The 20,685-nt window shown below is 64.7% G+C and overlaps 2 protein-coding genes across 6 annotated transcripts; both read right to left on the bottom strand.

The window, feature by feature from the left end:
* Nucleotides 1-8,189: 8,189 nt before the first annotated feature.
* Nucleotides 8,190-9,045, bottom strand: GP1BB (glycoprotein Ib platelet subunit beta). Its single transcript, XM_060118326.1, has 2 exons — nucleotides 9,036-9,045; nucleotides 8,190-8,797 (listed from the first exon to the last, which is right to left on the bottom strand). The coding sequence occupies exons 1-2, from the start codon at nucleotides 9,043-9,045 to the stop codon at nucleotides 8,190-8,192; spliced, it is 618 nt and encodes a 205-aa protein (XP_059974309.1).
* A 246-nt stretch (nucleotides 9,046-9,291) lies between these two features.
* SEPTIN5 (septin 5) lies at nucleotides 9,292-17,481 on the bottom strand. 5 transcript variants are annotated; one of them, XM_060118324.1, is made up of 12 exons: nucleotides 17,384-17,481; nucleotides 17,222-17,232; nucleotides 12,892-12,988; nucleotides 12,703-12,789; nucleotides 12,341-12,464; nucleotides 12,128-12,262; nucleotides 11,905-12,022; nucleotides 11,715-11,816; nucleotides 10,819-10,915; nucleotides 10,599-10,734; nucleotides 10,379-10,481; nucleotides 9,292-10,270 (listed from the first exon to the last, which is right to left on the bottom strand). In XM_060118324.1, exons 1-12 carry the CDS (start codon nucleotides 17,424-17,426, stop codon nucleotides 10,214-10,216), a joined length of 1,110 nt encoding a protein of 369 aa, XP_059974307.1. In that variant the 5' UTR covers nucleotides 17,427-17,481; the 3' UTR covers nucleotides 9,292-10,213. The 5 variants fall into 5 exon arrangements, with proteins under 5 accessions (XP_059974307.1, XP_059974304.1, XP_059974308.1 ...); XM_060118321.1 differs by lacking the exons at nucleotides 17,222-17,232; nucleotides 17,384-17,481 and adding exons at nucleotides 13,362-13,424; nucleotides 13,595-13,946; XM_060118325.1 differs by lacking the exon at nucleotides 17,222-17,232 and having other exon boundaries at nucleotides 12,703-12,794; nucleotides 17,384-17,478.
* Nucleotides 17,482-20,685: the final 3,204 nt, after the last annotated feature.

Raw genomic sequence — 20,685 nt, 5'->3', positions numbered from 1 at the left:
GCTAATGAGCGGGAACCGGCCTGGGGCTGAGGGCCTGGGGAGGGGCACCGCCATCGCTCATCCTGACAGGCCGGCGGGTAGGGGGTGGGGGACCGAGGACCAGAGTGGGGGCAAGCATGAGAGCCGCCAGAGGGGCCCCTGGAGACCCGACCCCCTTCAGAGACAGACAGACAGACAGAGGGAAGGCAGTGGGCCCCCATCCCCCGCTGTGGCCCAAGGGGACCTGACTGTTCCATCGTCTCTCCCGTCTTCGGACCTGTCTGCCCCCTCAATGCGCAGACTGCGCTGGACAAAGGGCCCTGGGAGGGGGCTGTGCCTGGGACCCCCGCATTGCATGCTGGGAAGCGGGAATCTGGGCCCTTCTCACTTGGCCTCGGTTTCCCCATCTTTACAAGGAGGAGGAGGGCGGGGTGCTCTGGGCCCCCCGTCCTGACTTTCCACACCTCCCCCCTCCCTGTAGGCAGCCCCAGCTGCCCTTGGGGTCCCCACCCTTCCAGACAATCCTCTCCGAACCTCGATGCCTCCAACAGGCCTAGTAGCAGTGGGTGGGCTGAGTCCACACAGAGGGAAGCAGCCCCTCCTGTCCCGCCTGGTTCATAGGTGGGAGGCGGAGGTGGGGCAGGTTAGAATCCCCGACCGCAGCCTGTACCCAGGCAGAGCCCACCCAGCCTCTCAGCTGCCATCTGTCCCCTGACTTTGCAGGGCTTCTGAGCCGGCCAGATCTTGAGAGCACTCCTGAGTCCCTCCTGGTGGCCCCCACAATGGCCCGGCTGGCCTAGTGGCCCGTAAGTGCCTGCCTGTGGGGTGTTCGGGCCCCTGTCCCTCCTCGGCCAGGAGGGAGGGGCAGCCATAAATTCACACCGCCAGCCGCCCGCGGGATAAATGTGTCATCGGCTGCACGATTTACGAGCACACCCCTGGCCCGCGAGGCAGGGAAAACAAGCCTGTGTACACACGGCGCGGCAGGCAGGGAGGGGCGGCGGCCGAGGGCACACAGGGGCACGGCGGGCCTGTGGGACGCGCGCCTGCGGGAGGTGTGAGGACATGGACCCGCTCACTCAGGGAGTCAGGACCATCCAACTCCCGTCCACACACGCACACTCACACGTGAGGACGTGGCCTGGCTGCTCAGAGACACGGCTTGCCACCCAGAGCACGTGAGGTTCTGTGCAGGGTCTCCCTCACCCCCAGACAGCCCACAAGGAGGGTCTTGGTGGAGGGGACCCGGGCCGCTGCATGGGGAGGACACAGGGCGAGCGAATTGGGAGGAGGCGGATCGGGAACAGGTATGGGGTGGTGACGCCTCACTCGTGCCTGGGGCCCACCTGCTCTGACTGTCTCTGAGGCCCAGGGGCACCGCCTGTCCAGCCACTGAACACACCCCAGACGCGGGCGCTAATGGAGTGAGGCTATAACTCAGGAGGACCCTTCATGGTCCTGCTGCCACACCTGAGACCACTGTGCCCACCGCCCACCTTGTCTACAGGACCCTGTGGGGTTGTGCCAGGCTCTGGGCTCTGCTGGCACCAACCTCAGTTACCTGCCAGGACCAATCCGGGTACAGTAGCCCAAGCCTGAGATGCAGGTGGGTCTGGGAGCCTCAGGGAGCACTTGGAGAGGACCCGGAGGGCCCAGGGAAGGTTGGGAGACTCAGGAAGGATTTAGGGAGGATTCAGTGGACTCACAACGGCATTGCTGAAGAGGTCTAGGGAACTTCACGGAGTCAAGGCTGCAGGTCAGCCTTAGCCGTTGATGCCCTTCCACCTGTCCATGGATGATCTGGGGACACAGTCATGCTCCAGTCACTCCTGCTGGCCTCGCCACAAGAGGCTCAGGAGTGTGGGCCCCAGGGATTCTGGTGGCAGTGGATCCTCAGCCCAGGGAGAAGGGTCTGACGGATGACCCAGAGGCCACTGTGGCAGAGCCATGTCACCCCAAATAAGGAGAGGTGGCACTGATTCCCCCCCTGCCAGAGGTTCCCACACCAGAGACCCACAGAGAAGAGACCTGCAGAGCAGAGGCCCCAGATGAGGGGTCTGCAGCAGAAAGACCCATAAAATAGGGACCTCCCCACCAGGGACTCACAAAGAAGTGTCTGCCCAGGTGAGGCATTTAGTGCCAGGAGACCCAGGGCTGCACAAACATGTCTGCCCCACTTTTCTCATAAAGCCTCCTGAACTGCCCCTCTGTGTGACATCCCTGGATGGCGGCATCCCGGGGCCCTGCCTACTCTAGGTCTGTCACTGGTACACCTTTGGTGGGCACAGGGCATGGGTGGGCGTGCTGGGACTGGCAGCTGTCAGGGACCCTGCCCCTCCCAACCCTGCCCAGACAGAAGCCCTTTCCTCAGTATCTGCAGACGGGCTGGAATTCTTCAAGAGCATCTTTAAATAAACAAAGCACAGAGAAAAGCAAACTCCCCAACACAAACCACATCAAAATAGATTTCTACGTAGAAGCAAGGCCGCCCACAGGAAGCCCTTCAGAGGCCAAGGGCATACAATTCCCAGGGTGATGCCCACACTGCCGGGACCCCCAGCTCCAGGCTGTAGCCTCCTTTTCAGGGGTGGGCATGCCCGGCCCATTCACACACCTGGGCAGAAGTGGCTGCCATGGGAACACTCTACTTCCCCTGGGGTCCGTATGCCCACACCACGGGAGTCCATCAGGTAAAGCTTGAAGGATCCCCTTCCAGCCCCTCCCACCTCTGAGGGTTCCTGTGGGGATGGTCCCAGGGTCCTGTGTGATTGGCACAGAGGCAGAGAGAGAAGCACCTGGGCTGGGGGGTGGGGGGCTCTGCTGGGTGGAGGTCTGGGGACCAAGGGCCCTGCACCCCAGCCCTCTCCCATGCAGCCGGCAGCCTCCAGACAGGGGTGCACATGGGTGCACGGGTGGGAGAACAATTGAGAATGAATGAAGGATTGGACCGCGTCCCCCCTCCCCCAGCATGCTCGGGGGAGGGGGCCTTTGCACGCCCTCCCTCCCACGGGCTGAGCCCAGCGCACCTCCTGCCCCTGCATTCTCTGGATCCTCCCCTGTGAGGCAGCTCCTGGACATCTCCAGGAGACCCTCCCGTTCCCCACCTCCACACACCGGGTCAGTGCTTTTGACGTCCCAGGGCTCAGGGGGTTTGTTCTGAGGGTCAAGGGGACCATCCGCATGACGAGGCCCAGGCCAGCCCCCAGGACACTCAGTGCCTCTCTCAGGCACAGAATTCCCAGAGCTCCGAAGATCTTTTGAGACAAGAAAGTCCCTGTCCTCGCCCCTACCACTCTTTGAGACAAGCCAGGGAAGATGTCATGGTGGATGTTTGTGGGTTTCCCCGTGTACAGGTGGCCTTATCTCTGCCACATGGGTCCAGCGGGTTGTCTGCAGGACAGACGCCCAGGGCAGGGATTGCTGAGGCTGGTCCGGCTGGGATTGGGGTCTGGGCCCACCCTGCAGGTCCTGGGAGCATCCTGTGGGCTCTCTCAAGCCTCGCCTGACCCCAGGGGGTGCTCACACCTGTGGCGGGGGCCCACCTGGCCCATCTCTCAGCACCCTTTGTCCAGCTGGCCCTCAGCAGCTGGGAGTGGTGGTGACAGGAAAGCAGGATGGAAGGAGGGACAGATAGCATTTCCCCTGGGGCAGAGGGGACCCCCTGGAGGCTTCGCTGGGGAGGACCGCTGACCCCAGTTCCTGCAGGGCCAGCCCAGGGTCTCCTGATAGGACAGGACGTCTCCCTGCAGACGTTTCCTGTCTGCGGACAGAGAGAAGAGGGAGGATGGACTGCGCATCCAGTGTAGACAGCACTGGGTGTAGACAGCTCTGGGTTTGTGACTGGGCTGCAGAAAGAGAGAGCTGGAGCAGGGGGATCCCCTAAGGACTGTTAAAGGAGGGAGGGATACAGCTAGGGCCAGGCCCAGTCACCAGGGCCAGTGACCCCAAAGACCCCCCTCAACCTGGAGGGGAGGTCTTCCCGAGAGCCCCCTGCTGATTTATGGTCCTCCGGGGGAGGGGAGTTATGGCTGCAAAGTCCTTGCTCCCTCCTCCTCTTCCTCCTTGTTGGGGGTTGGCAGGCTGGGTGGGGTGGCTCTCAGCTGGTTTCCAGATGGGCCTGGTGGAGGGGGGGTCTGGGGGTGGGAGGTAAGGGGACCTGGCAGTGTCCTTGGGCGGTTGTAGCTGCCTTTGTCTCTGAGGTTGTCTCTGTCTCTAGGCCTGTCTCTGTCTGCCTCGGGCTCTGTCTCTGTCGCTCGAAGCCCCCCCCTTCTCCATGGCAGCACCGGTGGGTGGGGGTGGGAGCTGGTGATTTATCACCCGCTGCCTGTCCTCCATCGGAAACGCTGGGGGTGGGCGCAGACTCTGCGCTGAGCTATGGGCCCCCAGGGCCCCGCCACCCACGCCAGTGTTGTTGCTCTGTCTGGGCGGCACGCCCACCCCCCATCATGGCCAGGGCTTGGCCCCCAGCCCTTCCCAGGGCCTCGTCCGCGTGGGCCCCTCGAGTCCAAGCCCAGCGAGCGGCCGGCCCCTCCGCAGGCAGGAGGCGCCCACGGGGGACCCGCACTCCGCGACCAGGTTGGTCAGGAGGTGGTGGATCCCATGTCCCACTCCCTGGGCATCCGGGAGCCAGCCAGCTTCTCACGGTCCCCTCCACGCGGCCTCGCAACCCCCGTCCGCCCGGTGCACACAGCAGGGACTCAATAAGTGTTTACGGAGCCAAAAAGCGGTGGAGGGCAGAGGGCTCACCTGGGCTGACCCGCCCCCCCGACTCCCCTCCGGCGGAAGAGGTCCCGTATCTTCCCCGCGACCGGCTGTCAGCGCGCGGCGGCGGCGCGGGGCGGGGGCGTCCCCTCGTTCCCCCTCCCCGCCCCGCCCCCACGGCCGCGATCTGCGGATCCCGGGGCCCGCCGCCCCCTCCAGCCTGGGCAGGTCCTGCTCTGAGCACCGCTCCCGGACGAGCCTGGTGTCTCTACGCCCTGCGCCCCTCCGCCCCGGGCGCCCCGCACAGGCTCTCCTGCAGGTCGCGAGCGCCCTCTGCTGCCGGGCTGGGGTCGCGCGCCCGGGGAGGACGAGACACAGGCATCAGCCCATTTCAGGGATGAAAACACCAAGGCTCCCCGCGCAGGTCAGGGTTTTGTCTAACTGCGCCGCCGTCTGGCCCTGCCGGGGCTCACTCTATGCAACCCCTCGGTCGTCGCTCACTAGCCAGGATGTGGTTTGAGCCCCGGGGCAGCCTTAGGGTCCTGCACCACGTGTCTGGGCAGAGCAGGGCCAGAACGCGCCCTGCTGAGGACATGTTGAGTGGAGGCCTTGAATAGTTAGGACATAGTCAGAGCAGGAAGGTCATGCCTGCCCTGGGAAGGGCTGGGCCTTGATCTAAGGCTGGCGGTCCTGGGAGCTACACCACTGGCTAACCCCTACCCCCCGGGAAGCTGGGGGGCCAGTCTGTGGTCGGAGGATCCTGGGGCTGCTGGGCAGGGGGCCCTGAATCAGCCAGCCTGGGGGCTGCAGGTATGAGGGGCTGGCAGAGCTTTTTTTGTTTGTTTGTTTGTTTTTGCGGTATGCGAGCCTCTCACTGTTGTGGCCTCTCCCGTTGCGGAGCACAGGCTCCGGACGCGCAGGCTCAGCGGTCATGGCTCACGGGCCCAGCCGCTCCGCGGCGTGTGGGATCTTCCCGGACCAGGGCACGAACCTATGTCCCCTGCATCGGCAGGCGGACTCTCAACCACTGCGCCACCAGGGAAGCCCTGGCAGAGCTTTGAGTTGGACCCTGACCTGTTCCCATCTGGAAGGAGTCTGAGGCCCCAGACGGGACCAGCCTATCAGTGGGGAAGGGACCCTGGGGCAGGTGTGTCATCCATGAGATGGAGGACAGTGCTGGAGGGAGGGGCACCATAGGCCCTGGAGCTGGGGGAGGGGTGTCCACTCCCCATCCATGCACAGGGCCATTCATTCAGTGTCCCTGAGCTGGGACTGTTCCAATTCCCCACACTCTGGAGGCTGAGGCCCCAGGGTTAGTGTGTGGAGGGTCAGCTTAGGGTCAGGATTGGGACTGGGGGCTCCAAGCAGGCTGGGCCAGGTCAGCCAGCGAGGCCAGGCCCGCATCCCCCTGTGGTCAGTACCTTGGCCGGAGCCCATCAAAATCATGGAGAACTGGCAAGAGGGAGGGGCAAGCCTGGAGAAACCATGTGGTTCCACTGCCCCGTTGTCTGAGTGGGAAGTTCTTCCTTAAGTCTGACCACACTGTGATGCCAGCCTTTTCCCTCTTTCAAAGAAGCTCCAGCCTTCTGCATCTCCTGGCCCTCAGGGCCCTCATGCCCACCCTCTCAGCAGGACACTGACTGTGGAGCTGGGCTCCTGCTCACCACTTCTCACAGCTCCTGCTAGGACCTTGTCCCATGGCCCAGGGGGGCCTCCTTCTCTTTGCTTGGGGTCACCTAGGACCCCAAGGCCACTTTCTCTGGGCCCTGCATTTGCCCCCCAAAGGCCTCAGTGAGGAGGAGAGTGGGTCCCAGGGGCCTGGTTTCAGCTCTGCTCCCAGTGCAGCCATGGAGAAAGCTCTGGGGCCCAGCAGGGAGACCCTCCTCTGGGATCTGGTTTCCTCCTCTAGAAAGTAGGGGTGACACCCCCTTCCTGCACCACATTGGGGCTGAATTTAGGGGGTGGCCTGTGGACCTTGCTCTGACAATGACTATTACCTCTGACCCCCACCAGGGGCTCTGGGACACTCCCTGGGGGAGGTAGGGTGGCAGTTTATTTGTACAAAAGGGGCCGCTGTCCCAGATGTGGTGATAAGGCTGGATGGACGGCCAGACAGTCAACTGCAGCCCACAATGGGCCGGATGCCATGCACCTGCCCACAAAGGAGGGGGTGGCTCCTGCCTCACGTCCCACCGGCAGCCCTGAGATAGCATCAGGCTGACCGGAGGGCCATCTGTCTTGTCCCACAAAGGCCAGGACAAAGGCCGTGTCAGTGGCAGCCTCCCCGACCCGGTCAGAGGAGCCGGGGGCCTTCCTGTGCCAGGCAGCTGGGGCTCAGGCCCGAGGCTCCTTGTCAGGGTCCTGTTTGGGGTGAACAGCAAGCAGCCTTCATTGTTCACAGGGCCAGACAGGTGGGGGCCACACCTAGGGTGGGAGCAGGACCCCAATATTGGGAAATGCATCAGCCCCTCTTTGGGTCCGCCAGGCCCTCATTAGCAGCCTGAGCCTCACTGGGACACCCACAGAGGATTTCCAGGCCCCGGTGGCTCAGCCTGGGTCCAGGGCTGGGACAGGGAGACAGGGACTGAGAAACAGAGGTGCCTTCCTGCAGGAGGCGGCAGCCAGGTGGAGGACACGATTCAGAGACCCTGCAACCCCAGGTGCCTCCTCACCCCTGCAGGGAACTTACGTGGACCCCAGCTCACAACGCTTGCCCCCTCCTCACCTGCCCTCCAGAGCTTCTCGCTCAGATGCCCAGGAAGCATCTGCTGGGCCACCCGACCGCCCTCACCATCCCCAGTGCATCCCTGATACCCTGAAAGCTGCCTGTGTGGCACAGTCACTGCCTTCAGGGAAACCTCACACCCTGGACTGTCCTCAGAGCCACCTGGAAGACCCTGACTGACTCCCGGAAACCGCCACTCTGAGCATCTGCTCTTTCTGGCAACTACACTTCCTGTGGGGTCCTCACCGTCCCCACACTGTCCTGTCCAGTGTCCTCACTGCTCCACAGTGTCCTCACTGTCCACTGTCCTCACTGTCCCCTGTGTCCTCACTCCCGCCAGTGTGAGCACTGTACTTCCAGCTCTTCTGTGCCTTCTCACTAGAACTTCTGGGAGAGTTGGTGGCAGGTGAGTTCACTCCCAGACCTTGCGCACGCACCAGAAGGTGATTTTGGGTGTATGAACATGCGATGTGTCCCCTTGAATCATCCCCGGAGCTCTTTCTGGGTTTGAGGGGGGGATTCCGAGTCGCACGGTGCAGAGATCGGTCGGATGGGGAGCAGGGTTTATTCGCACTGGAGATGGCGTGGGGGGCTCGACTGGTCTGGGCAGCGGCTCGCCCCGGGCCCGCTTCGGCATCCAGGTCCAGGGTGTGTGTGCGTGTCGCCAGCGGTGCGCGCGCAGCAGTGGGGCCCCTGCGCGCGGCCGCGGGGGGGCGCGTCTGGGAGATCGTGTGGGCGGAGGACGCGGCCGGAGCGGGGGCAGTCAGTGGGCCGGCCGCATGGCTCAGCGCCAGTCGCTCGGCTCGGGGGTCGCGGGCTCCGCCGCCAGCGGGGTAGTCAGCGGCCACCGGCGCGCGGCGCGGGCGCGCAGCCTCCGCAGGCGGCACAGCAGCAGTGCCAGCAGCAGCGCGTGCAGCAGCCCGAGGCAGAGTAGCAGGAGCTGCGCCGCTAGCGCCCCGCGGCAGAGCGCGCCAGGCGGGCAGGCGGCGCGCAGCTCCTCTTCCGCCAGGTAGGACAGCAGGCGGCCCCGTAGCGCGGGGGGCGCGGCGCAGCGCAGGTCGCGGTAGGGCTCGCGCTCCAGCCGGCCTGCCAGCCAGGCGCGCAGCGGCACCAGGTGGCAGTCGCAGCGCCAGGGGTTGGCGCCCAGCTGCACGGCACGCAGCACCGGCAGCGCGTCCAGCAGCCCCGGTGGCAACGCCGTCAGGTTGTTGCCCGTCAGCACCAGTTCGGTCGTGTCCGGCGGGAAGGCGGCCGGCAGCGAAGCCCACGTCAGCCCGCGGCGCCCGCAGTCCACGCGCGTCCCCGCGCAGCGACACGGGGCCGGGCAGCCAGCGGCCGGGCGGCCTGGCGGCGCGAGCAGCAGAAGCATTAGGCTCAGCGCCCCGCGCGGCCCTGGAAGGGAAGCGCCGCGGTGAGCCCGACCCTTGGGGCTCCTGGGCGGGGTCCCGGGGCACCCGCGTGCCGCCCCCCATCACCCGCGAGCCTGTCCACCCCGACAGCCTGGCACACCGGCTGGAAGTGCCCTCGAAGTCTGACCCAAACCTCTCCCGACTACAGCCCAGAGGACAGAGCACCTCCCCACCGGACTCTACTCAGGGAGCGGCCGGGCCCGGGCAGACCCCAGACTCACCGGAGCCCATGGCGAGAGGACAGCGGTCCAGCTAGCTCTGGAGCGCCAGGCAGCAGCCGCAGAACCGGGCGATAAAGCCGCCCCGCCCCTGCCAGGCCCCGGCGCACCCGCCGAACCGACCACAGCCCCGTCGCCCTTCAGAAATAACCCGTAGGCCAAGCCGGCAGCGCAGATAGAGCGCTATCGCCAGGCTGCCGGCCGACCGGGCTTCCGCCCCACTCACTCCCAGGGGCGCACGGAGCACTCGGACACCCTCTTCGACGTTCACCAACATTGTTCTCCTGTCACCAGGACAGGACGCAGCATTCACAACTGAACAAACTGGAGAATGGGGCTTGGGGGCAGGGATCATGCGGGTGGAGGGATGGGGGACCAAGGGCTCAGGAACCCGGGGCAACAGTGCTGCTGGGGGGAACAGGCCTCCAGCGACCAACAGGGAAGGGTGGTCCAGGGATGGGGGTTGCCAGTTTGCCCACCACCCACTGCTCCTGGAGCCGGGCCATGGCCGCGGGGGAGGGGCGTAGGCATTTACAAGCATCCCAGCCCCATTATTCCTCCCCAGCAGCCAGCTGGCCTCCTAAGGTCTGGAGGGATCCTAATTGCTTCGGCTGTCCAACCTGCCCGCTGAGCTACTTGGTGAGTGGGTGAGGAGGTAAGAAGGACCTGGCCCACCTCAGCACAAAGTGAGGGCTCCCAAGTTCACTCTGCAGCACTGGGCAGGGAATAGGCCCATGATCCCGCAGACCTGCTCCCCTATTCTGCCTTGGTTTACCCAAACATCTGAGTAGGGCCTGGAATCTAAGTGCTGTGACCTTCTGGGTTGGGGGGAGATCTCAGAAGTCACCACCCAACTTAGCTCCTGCTCCCCCAAGGCCAGAGAGGGCTGGTTGTGGGGGCCATTGTCCAGGCCCCTTGGAAGCAGATACAAATGAGGGGAGGGGCTGATGCTGAGAATAAATTAGGGCTGGCTGGGGGCTGCGACCCCGCGTCTCTGGGTCAGTTCAGGAACAGTAGGGAAAAGTCCAGGTCTGGGCCACTCTGGAATTGGGGCTGTGTCCAGGCCTGTTGGCGATCCAGACGAATCCGGGGTCGAGTCCAGGCCAGTTGGGGTCCAGGGGTGGGAAGGGCCAGCCTGGAAACTGGCAGTATATCCATGGAAAAGTGGGGCTGTGGTGGGGTCACTGGTCCTGCATTTGCTGCTTCATTTTCTGCAGCATCTCCTGCATGCGCCTTAGCTGGGGGGTGGGGGCAGGAACAACAGAGGGTGGGGTGAGAAGTGCGATGGGACGGGCCTGGCCCTGTCCCCACCCCCAGCCCCTGCTCCTCCCCTGCTGCCTACCAACCTCCTCATCCTTCATCCTGATGAGCTTCTCCGTCTCAGCATCGGGGGTTGGCAGTGGCAGGATGGGGATGGGGCTCTCCATGCGGCTGTCCTGCGTCAGTTTGCTGCAGGGTGGACACCAGGGATAAGCTGCTGGGGGTTGGGCTGACCCTCGATACCCTGTGGCTCCCACACCTCTGGGTGGGGGTCGGGGCAGGTCCGAGGGCGGGTGGGTCACGCACCTGGTCATCTGCTGGATGCAGTGCGCTCGGTAGTTCTCGTAGTGCACGTCGCATGTCACGTCCTTGAGGTCATGCATGTGTGTACGGATGAGCATGTTGCGAAGCTTCACGAAGTCGCAGTGTGCCTGGTTCTCCACTGTGGGCAGGGGCGGGCAGTGGGTGAGGCGCCGGCCCAGGGGAGCCTTCCCACCCAAATGCTGTGCCCCAGGCCTTGACTCACCCTCCACGATCCCCCAGGGGTACAGGCGCCCCCGGACCCGCTGCCCCTTGGCCTCCACCACCGTGTTGCTGCCGATAACAGCGAAGGGTGCGCTCTCCTGGGGGGGCAGGTGCAAGGGCTCACTCCCAGTTAGCACGGGTGTGGGGTCAGTGGTGGGAGAGGGGCATGGGCACTAAGCACCTGGTCCGCCCCTCCAGAATCACCATCAACAACCTCTCCCCAAAGAGACCCTGTTGTCCCCACCTCTGGCCTCTCTGTTGCCAGCTGAAGCCAGAACTGGTGCAGCTTACACCTTAGGGCTTTTGCTGGGCCGTGCCCATCAGATGTACCCCGCCTCCTGATACCCCCCCCCCACCAACAGCCACTCCATCTAGTGCCTCCCCATTCCTTTCCCAGGGCAGAGCCCATGCCTCTGTTAGTGATACCCCTGCTGACTTCGGGGTGAAAGGTCCACACTGCTCCTGGCTCGGTGGCCACCTGTCCCCAGCTTGGGCTTGCCATCACCACTCTAACCCCTGGGGCACTCAAAGCCACCCCCCCTCCCCCCAGAGCTCAGAATTCTGGGAGCCAGGACATGCACAGGCCTGGGGCCATTGGACTAGGCCCTTCTGCGGGTGAAGCATGGCGAGGGGGCTGAAAGAAGGGCCAGGGTGGGGGCCTGGCCAGTGGCTGTGCCTTTAGATCCTGGCAAGCATTCCATGACCTATTAACTACATGGGGACCCAATTACACAAGCCAGCGGGGGACCTGGGCCGCCCTAGCCCCAGCCCCAGGTGAAGGCTCTACAGCCTGGACGAAAGACTCCTGCCCCCCAGGTCAGACCTGGGCCCTGGCCCTCCTCCCGACCTGGTGTAAAGTGGCCTCTGGGTCCCCCACCACCAGTGCTGCAGCCTCACCTTCAGTTCCCGGTCCTGCTGCTTGAAGTCCTCGTCCTCGTCCGAGTCACACTCAGGAAACTGGTACACGTGGATCCCAAACTTGTCGATCTCCTCCCGGATCTGCGGCAGGCAAGGGCCATCAGGTGAGGGGCTGGTGCCCTTGGTCCCACCAGAGTCCTGGCTGCGCCCCGCGGCCGCACAGGCTCACCCGCTCCTTCAGCTTCCGGATCTCACCGGGGACGAGACAGTCGGCTTTGGCAATGAGGGGCACGATGTTCACCTTCTCGTGCAGGGCTTTCATGAAGCCCACGTCCACTGGCCGCAGCCTGTGGAAAGCAGCCGGGGCGAGGGGCTCATGGGGTAGGGGTGGTGGGAGGGGGAGCCGCAGGGATGGGCAGGACCCGCACCCCTGGCCCGGGGTAGCCACCTACCCGTGCCCAAAAGGGGAAATGAAGTACAAGCAGCAGTGCACACGGTTGTCCTGGATGTTCTTGCGGTTGAGGCCGCTCTCGTCCCGGAAATACTGCTCAAACTGCTGGTCCACGTAGTCGGTGATGGGCTTCCAGCTGGGGGCAGGGGGCACATGAGGCCAGGCTGGTGGCTGGTGGCCGGGGGCCAGGGCAGACCGGGCAGGGCTTCCTCACCACTCAGAGTTGTTGACGGCGTCCCCAAAGCCTGGTGTGTCCACAATGGTGAGCTTCAGCTTGACCCCCTTCTCCTCAATGTCCACCGTGTGCTTCAGGATCTCGACTGTCTGGCTGATGCGCTCTGTGGCAGGGCGGGTCGGGGGATGGTTTGGAACAGCCTCTGTGACCCTCACTCCCACCCTGGGCAGCCCAGACCCTCGTTCTCATCCCTGGCTATGTGGCCCAGCGGTGATCTGGACCCTGAACGGGAGACCCATGCTTCGGGGACAGAGGAGCAGGGCTGGACCTGGAAGGAGCCCTCGGAGAGGTCACCCAGCAGGGGATGGTGGCAGTGCCAGGGCCGCGTGGGGCCCACTCACCCTCAGCACTGAGCAGCTTCCGCTCCTTGTACAGGTCAGTCAGGAAGAGGCTGTGGACCAGTGTGGACTTCCCCAGGCCCGACTCCCCTGCCCTCAGGTGCAGTGAGGAAGTTGGGTCAGGTCCCAGGCCCCAGACAGAGCCTGGCTGCCAGTGCCCCACCCCCCCGCCCTGGAGGCCGGCCCACTCACCTGCCACCATGAGCGTGAAGTCGAAGCCCTTCTTCACAGACTTGCGGTGCACCTGATTGGGCAGTGTGGCGAAGCCCACGTACTGCTTGTCGATGTCCTGGCAGGGGCAGGCGGGTCAGGGGCATGCTGGGGTTCCTGGGGCAGCCCGGTGCCTTGGCCCCTACCCAGCTCAGGCCAGGGGGCAGCAGGGCAGGGTCCCCAGGGAGGGGGCATCTCAATGGCAGAAGTGGGTGAGGGCCTGCGGGCAAAGGCCCTGGAAGTGGAAGGCAGGTGGGGGTGGAGGGTAGAGGTGACCGCGAGGGCTTCACAGGGACCGAGATGGAGTCTGTGTGCGTGTGGAGGGGGGTGGCAGGCACAGCGGGCAAGGCAGTGTCCCCCCTTGGGTGGTGCGCAGAGGGCACCAGGACCCAGACCCCTCAGACACGCCCAAGGCCCTCAGAGGCTGGAGAAGCCCCCACCTCAATACTCACCCCTCCCGAGTGTAAGGGGTGGGAGGCCCCGTCTGGCCCCGATCCAGCCGCGGGGGTGGCTGGCTGCGGCGACGGCGGAGCAGGGGCTATTTATAGACAGCGGCGCCCAGCCTCCCGCGGCCTCCGGCGCCCACCCCAGGACCCCGGCCCTGCGGTCCCCGTCGCATCCCCAGTCCGTGCGCGGGGGGCGGGCGCACAGCTGACCCACCTTCCGCTCCCCTCTCCACACACACCTTGAGCCGCCTCTGGGCCTGGGTCCGCGGCGACAGCAGCTGCTCCACCAGGCGGTCCTGGGGTGCCGCCAGCGAGTCCATCGCAGCGACCCCGGGACCTTGCCCACTGCGCTGGGGCCCAGTGTGCGTCAGGCCCACCCGGCGTAGCCGTGCGCCAGGGGCTTGCGCGCTGTGCGGCCCCGAGGCCCTGTTCTCGCCCCCGGGTTACGGGTTACGTGTTACGGACGCGGGAGCGGGAACCGAAGCCCGGAGGGGCGGCGCTCACGCGATGCCGGGACCCCAAGGCCACCAAGCCTCGTCCGGCCCCAGGCGGGCCTGCCCCTGGCACAGGCGGGCCCTCGCGCCGGAGAGGAGCGCGCGGTCTCCGGGAGACAGTCGCCTGGAAATTGGGCCGCGCGGGCGGAGCCACGGAGCGGAGGAGGGCAGGGCCCAGCTCGGCGGGCTGGCGGGCGGCTGCGCGCAGAGCGGCGCGGCTCAGGCCGTCAGTCCAGCGACTGCACAGCCGGGTGGGCGGGGGGGCCGGGTCCACGGCCGGGTCTGCGCTGCCGCGTCCCGCCTGCCAGAGGGCGCCCGAGTACGCCCCCATCCACGCGCGCGCCCGCGGGAGCCTGCCCGGTCCCCCTACTGTCCCGCGGCGGTGTCACAGAGGCGCCCCCAGCTACCCATCGACGCACGGCCCGCCCCTCGCGTGTGTGCGCGTGTGTCTGGAGAATTCTTACCGCCGTGGCCGCCGAGAGAAGTGGGGAACCTGCGAGGGCAGAGCCCACCTCCCCACCCAGGCCCGCGGAGGCTTACGTTGGGGGAAGGGAGCGATCAGACCACTAGATGCCCAACCCCTACCCCCACCTCTGCAAACTTGGAAGCTGTGGCCAGTGCGTAGCTCCACAAACCCGCCGGCCAGCCCTGCGCTGCCACCTCTGCCCCCAGACAGCTGCTGCCAGCAGAGGTAGGGGGTGCTGGAGTGAACCCTTCCCCCTAAGGGGCACACTCCCTCTGAGCTTCCACCCTGCTCTCACTTACAGGACTGGGCAACACAGGGCCTGGAGGGCTCCAGCCAGCTCAGCCCTCACACCTGTGCGGCCACCCCAGGGACTACAGGGGTCTCCTGAGCCCCCAAACCCTTCCTCACTGACCCTGCCCACAGGACCCACCAGAATCTGAACAAGCCAGCACCAGCCCTGTGGCAAGGGAGGCCTGCAAAGGAGCTGGGGATCCAAAGAGACGTGTCCCTGGACTGTGCGTCACTGGGAATGGGAGGCCCCACAGTTCTCCCCCACCTAGGCCCTCCCTTCTTGGCTCCCCGCTTAAGGGGCCTCTGTCCCCCTGTCTAGGCTCATGCTGCTGCTGTGTGGCCTGGAGGCCGCTGGCACCTGGGGAGGAGGGGTGGGCCCACTGCTGGGAACAGGGGAGCCTTTCATCCGAGAAGAGGTGGGGGGGAGCCACAGGCCCCAGCTCTCCAGCCCGCCCCCAGCCCTGGCTCTGAGAAAGCCTCCGCGCTGGCCCCAGCCCTCCACCACGCGGACCTGCGAGGGGCCTTGGGGCTGAGTCCCACCCAGCCTCCACCCCCGGCTCCAATTTAGACATGGCCCCCTCGGCCCACTTCCTGTCCAGATAGGCTGACATCTCGGGCCCAGGGCATCTCCAGGAGGACAGACAGAGCTGGCACCCCACAGCCTGGTGCCTGATGGGCTCGTTGCCCCCAGAAGGCCTCAGTTTCCCCATCGGTAAGGCACAGCCTCAGTGGAGGTCTGGGTCAGGGGGACAAGACCAGCTCCCTGCCTGCCTGCCCTGTCTCCTGACTTCGTCCAGATGGGGCCTGGGGATTCCCTGGGGTATCCCCAAGGAAGGGGCCTTTCCACTCCCTTTCTCTGGCCCCCGAGGCACAACAAATACTCCTTAGGACTTCCCGAGCCACAGACGCTGCTGCGCCCACCTCCTCCCCACCTCCTCCTGGTGCCTGACACTCTCGAGGCATTTCCATTCTTAGAATCATCACCCCAGCTGCCAGAGCCAATGAAGGCCCCACCACTGCTAGAGGTGGGGTGGGAGTTGGGGGAGGGGGCACAGAGGACCACCAGAGCCCTCCCCACAGTCTGAGATGGGTGGGCACAGAGGGGGCCCACAGAGCTCCCCTGCCCCCTTTCCCAGAGTGCAGACAGGCTGAGGCTCAGTAACACCAACAATGGAACAGCAAAGTTACTGCAGGCTTCCGGCTCCCCCAAACCCATGCGGAGCCTTCCCCAAACACCGGGCTCCCTGGCCCTGCTCCCAGGGGACCCCACACCCCACCCGCATAATGCTCTCTCCCTCTGGTCCTGGGAGCAGGGGACAGGTAAGGCTGGTCCTAGCTGAGCTCCTGGAGGGGCAGACAGGCCTGAAGGGGCTCGGGCCTCAGCAGGGGGGTCCCTGAGTGCCCGCAGGCCCAGGAGAAGGGGGGGGCTGGTCTCCCAGGCCTTCGCTCTTTCTCTCCCTTGAACAATAGCTTGGTGGCAGTGTGTCCCTGCATCTCCTTCATTGTTTGACCCACCACAATGGGGAGGCAGCTCTTGGCCCAGGCTCCCCGGGGAGCCCCTTGCTGGCAGGGTGAGGTGGTCGCGGCCCCTCCCTGTGAGCCTCACCCGTCCCAGGGTGGGGCGTATCCCTGCTAGGGGCCTGGCACTGGGCAGGAGTGACTCCCAGCCCCCACCCCACCTGCTGGGCCACTCCTGGCCCGCCTGCCGCACCTAGGCCAAGACTTTGGGTTCCACCCAGCATCCACCCAGGGTGTGAACCCCCATCCCAGATGAGGGTTGCCAAGGCCACCCTGGTGCCAGAGTTGGGCTCTTCTTTTCTGCCCTAAACATGGCTGAGCTCAAGCCAGAGAGGCCCCCAGCAGGGCTGCCCCAGAACCCCCAGCTTCCCCCGGTTACCCCCCCACGCCCTCTTGGGGTCTCCTAGCTGTTTAAACCTGACCTCAGCTAGGTTCACAGCGAGTGCCCAGGCCAGCCTCCTGTCCGGCCCTCTGTTCCTGGAGGCTGGGGTCCAGGCTAGACCTTTGAGAAATCAGTTTGTACCCTCTAGATCTGAAGACTAGTGCTGGGCACCGGGATGACTCAGACCAGGCCCTGGAGGCTCCCAGTCTGGGGAAGAGGCCTGGCCACAGATCAGCCCACTCACATTGGTGTGTGCGGAGAGGAGGCATAAGATGCAGAGAAGTTGGGTGGGGTGGCCAGAGGCTCCCCTGTGGGGCTGCTCAGGGACTGGCCCTGGCTGGTGGACTCGGACCCCTCCCCCAGCCCGTGGCCTTTCATGACCATGGCCTCACACAGGACCCCCAGCACACGGCCACGGGCCAGGTCAGCAAGGAGAGGCTGGTGCTGGACCAGTGGGAGAGGGGCACCCGGCCCATCCCCCATCGGGGAGGAGCGCACGCCATGCCTCGAGGGTCAGGAGCCAGGCCCGGAGGCACTGCGGCCGCTCCTCCCCTCTGCAGCCCCGGGTTGGCGGCACTGCCCAGGCTGACAATCGGTTATCGGTTATCGCGACAGAGCGGGGTGACGGCCGGCGGGGGCGCGGTCGCGTTGGGGCGCCGCGCGTTGGTGGCACAATGGGTGACAGCGGGTCGGGTCAGCGACGGCGCACACGTACCTGCTTGTCCTCTGCGGGGTCGGGTCGGGTCGGGGGTCGGGTCGGGTCGGGGTCCGGGCCCAGGCCGGCGGGCGGGGGAAAGACCGAGACACACGGTGAGAGGCGTGCGGGCGGCGGGGACAAAGGAGTGCGCGCGCGCGCGCGGGCGGGCGCCGGGCTCACCTGGGGTCGCCAGCTTGCTCTTGTACCGCAGGCCTGTGCTCATGGTGGCCGCCGGGGGGACGTGCGCGCGGGCGGGGCGGCGACGAGCGGAGGCCGAGGCCGGGCTGCGAGGTGACCGGCCCCTCCGCGCCGCCGCCCGCCCCGCCCGCGCTCCCGCCAGCCAATCGGCGCCCGCCGCGCCCACGCGCGACCCGGCGCGGCCAGCGGGGGCGGGGACCCAGGCGCCCCTACAGACCCCGCGCCCGCTGCCTGGGGCGACGCCCTCGCCTTCAGCCGCCCGGACACCGCGAGACCCGCTCTGCACCCACCGCCGCGGCCGCGCCCCCTGCCCACCTCCCCTCCCCGCTGCCGGGCCCCAGCCCACGTACCCCGCCCTCCACCCCGTCCCTGCCCACAACCCGCCCCCCTGCCCAGACCCGGGCTGACTCCTCTGCCTTCGTGGGACCCCAGTCCAGGCCTGACCTCTGGCCATCCTTGGTGTGGCCCGCCTGTAAAGCCTGCCCCTGGGGTCCCCCCCACACCGGCATGCTCTGCCCACTGAGGTCAGTGGATGCCCCTCCTCACCTCATCAGGATGGACGCCGGAGGCTTTGGCCTGGGGAGTCCTGCTCCTGGCCGTGGCAGGAAAGGTGATGGTCACTGTGCGGAAAGCTTGATGCGTGGCGGGGGGCCAGCCCCAGCTCCTCTCCTGCAGCTGCTCGGTGCTGTGCGCGCAGCTCTGCAAGCCCACACACCTGGGCCGTTAGCCGGCCCCCTGTCCAGGACTATTGGTGGGGAATGAGCCGCCATCCTGGACAGGATGGGCCCAACCTGAGGCCTGCGCCCCCAATGCTCACCTCGGCACCCTCTGCTCTGCAGACCCAGAGGCAGACTGCTAGCACCCTGAGAAGGGTTGCAGGGAGCCCCCCAGGGCACTGCGAAGGCGGGGCAGGTCAGGGCCTGCACCCCACTTACAGATGGGAAGCTGAGGACTCACCAGCATAAGTACCTCTTGTCTCTTCAGTCACTGCCACACTCCCAGGTGCCCTTGGCCTGGACCTCCCCAGAGTGCCCCCAGGAGGCACGTCTGGAGCTTTCAGTCCCACAGAAAGTGACAGTCGGGCCAGTGGTCACCAGCTTCCCAGGTGAGGGAGGGTCCTGTGTGGGAGAAGGCCTGCTGCCCCCTCCACAGGCAGGAAGCCCCGTCCCTCCCTGCCCTCCTGCACCCCTTCCTCCCTCTGCTGGCCTGTGGGCTCCTCCACCTCTGAGCACCAGCATTGGGCAGAGTTGTTTCACGTCTAAGTGAAAAAGCCACGAGAGCAGCACCATCACTCTGCGAAATCCTGGGGCCAGGTTGAGCCCATTTCCCTTTACCAGACTGTCGCCTGCTCCAGCACTGCAATGTATGGGGACGGTCCACAGCCCCCACCCCTCACCCAGGCCTTGGGGCCACATGTGTTTGGAATTCAGAATTTTTGTATATCTCATACATTACATGATACCTCATTGGACCCTGGGGCTGCACCCCGTAATCAGGCACATTAAGATTTTTGTACTGAGGGACTTCCCTGGTGGTCCAGTGGTTAAGACTGCACTTTCACTCCGTGCTGGTTTGATCCCTGGTTGGGGAACTAAGGTCCTGCATGCTGCTCTGCATGGCCAAACAATATTTAAAAAAATTTTTTTTTAAGATTTTTGTACTGAAACACAACTGTTCACACAAACTGGAATAAATAAGATCCTAGTAAATGTATATTGGTTCAAGGCTGGCTTTGCCACCAAGTTTTGAAAACCTTTGTTTCAGATCTTTTGGGAATTTGGAATTGTGGATAAAGGAGTGGGGCCGGAGGGGACACTTTGAGAGCCAGGCAGGACTTCTGAGCCTTCATCAGCCCTGAGGGGCTCGGTGAGAACCCCATCTCAGGGGACCTGGAGCTTTGCAAAATGGGTCAATCGGGCAGTGAAACATGGCAGTTCGACATTTAGCACAGACAGAGCCAGGCAAGCTTGTGCCTGTGGGGACATAGGAGGAGAGACAGGAGCCTGTCCCCAGCAGGGCAGATGTGCCCCTGCAAAGTGCCCAACAGCACTGCCCTCCTTGGGTCGGGGAGGGCTCCAGGCAGCCCCCTGTCAGGGAGTTTGAACACGGCCTTGAGGGGACTGGACTGCAGGTCAAGGGCCTAGCTTGGCCAAATCACGGATTTTAAAACAATCCTGGAGATGGGACCAGAAAGGGTGAGGGGCACCACATAAACAGGGTCTTTTTCATTAAAGTAAGTGTATCCAAAGGGGTGTGTGCATAAGCACAGTTGGGCTAGAGCCCAGCATCTCAGGCCTGGAGAACCAGCATGTAGCTGATGGAAAGAGGACGGGGAGCCGCTCCCGGAAGCAGACGTCAAAGGCAGGCCTGGGTCAGGCCTCCTGTGCAATCCCTGTGGGGTGACTGCGGGCTGCTGGCCAGGAAGGGGGAGGGGCCCGCTTCGAGCCCTGGGGCTGTTGTCGCCTACCACTGTGAGTCCAGGGGACAATCTGGATCCCACTACAGACACCAGGGCTGCCCCGTCTAGTTGGAGACCTCAGGTGACAGCATCCATGGCTGGACAGGCAAAGTAAGAGCCTGGGCATTGGCCAGCGGATTCAGAGGACGTGTCTCCAGCTCTGCCAGGTGGGACGGCAAAAGGGCCTTTTCTGGTTTCTCGAGACTGGACGCTGCCAACTGACGGCCAAGTGAAACACTTACACATCCCCTGCCCATCAAAGGGCACAACCCTGGGGACGTGTGACTTTGGGAAGAAGCGTGGTGGGCGTGGCCCAGCCATTGCACTTCCCACTTCAGGGCTGTGGTTGGAGGAAAACCCAGCCTCCCTGGTGGGGTCTGAGCCTGCTCCCCCAACAGGAGCAGAAATGCTGGCTGTGGTACAGAGACAAGTAAGGAAGATGTTCCTGGGTGGGAAAAATGCTACTTTTTAATTCATAAGAAAAATAAGTTAATGAGTGAAAAAATAAGCTACACCCAGAAAAATCTGTTCAACCAACTTGGGCTACAAATAGCTTGATGCTTTTCAGAAAAAAACCTCTTTTTAGTTAGGAAATTCTCAAGAGGCTGCATTTAGCCAGTGCCGTATCTCTCTTTCCGTCAGCACAGGCTCGTGGGCATCTGTGGTCACATAGGACAGACAGGAGCTCGTGCCTCCATGTGAACCATGGCGACGGTTCACCGTGACGTGAACACAATGCAGGTAAGCAGTTTGTCCAGGTGACACACGGGTGTCAGGTGGAGCAGGGGCCACTGGTGACAAAGCTCCAGAACAGTCCATCTGAGGC

This window comes from Mesoplodon densirostris, chromosome 15 (genome assembly GCF_025265405.1).
Source record: "Mesoplodon densirostris isolate mMesDen1 chromosome 15, mMesDen1 primary haplotype, whole genome shotgun sequence".
Taxonomy (NCBI): Eukaryota; Metazoa; Chordata; class Mammalia; order Artiodactyla; family Ziphiidae; genus Mesoplodon; species Mesoplodon densirostris.
This window is presented reverse-complemented; position numbering and strand designations above follow the sequence as displayed.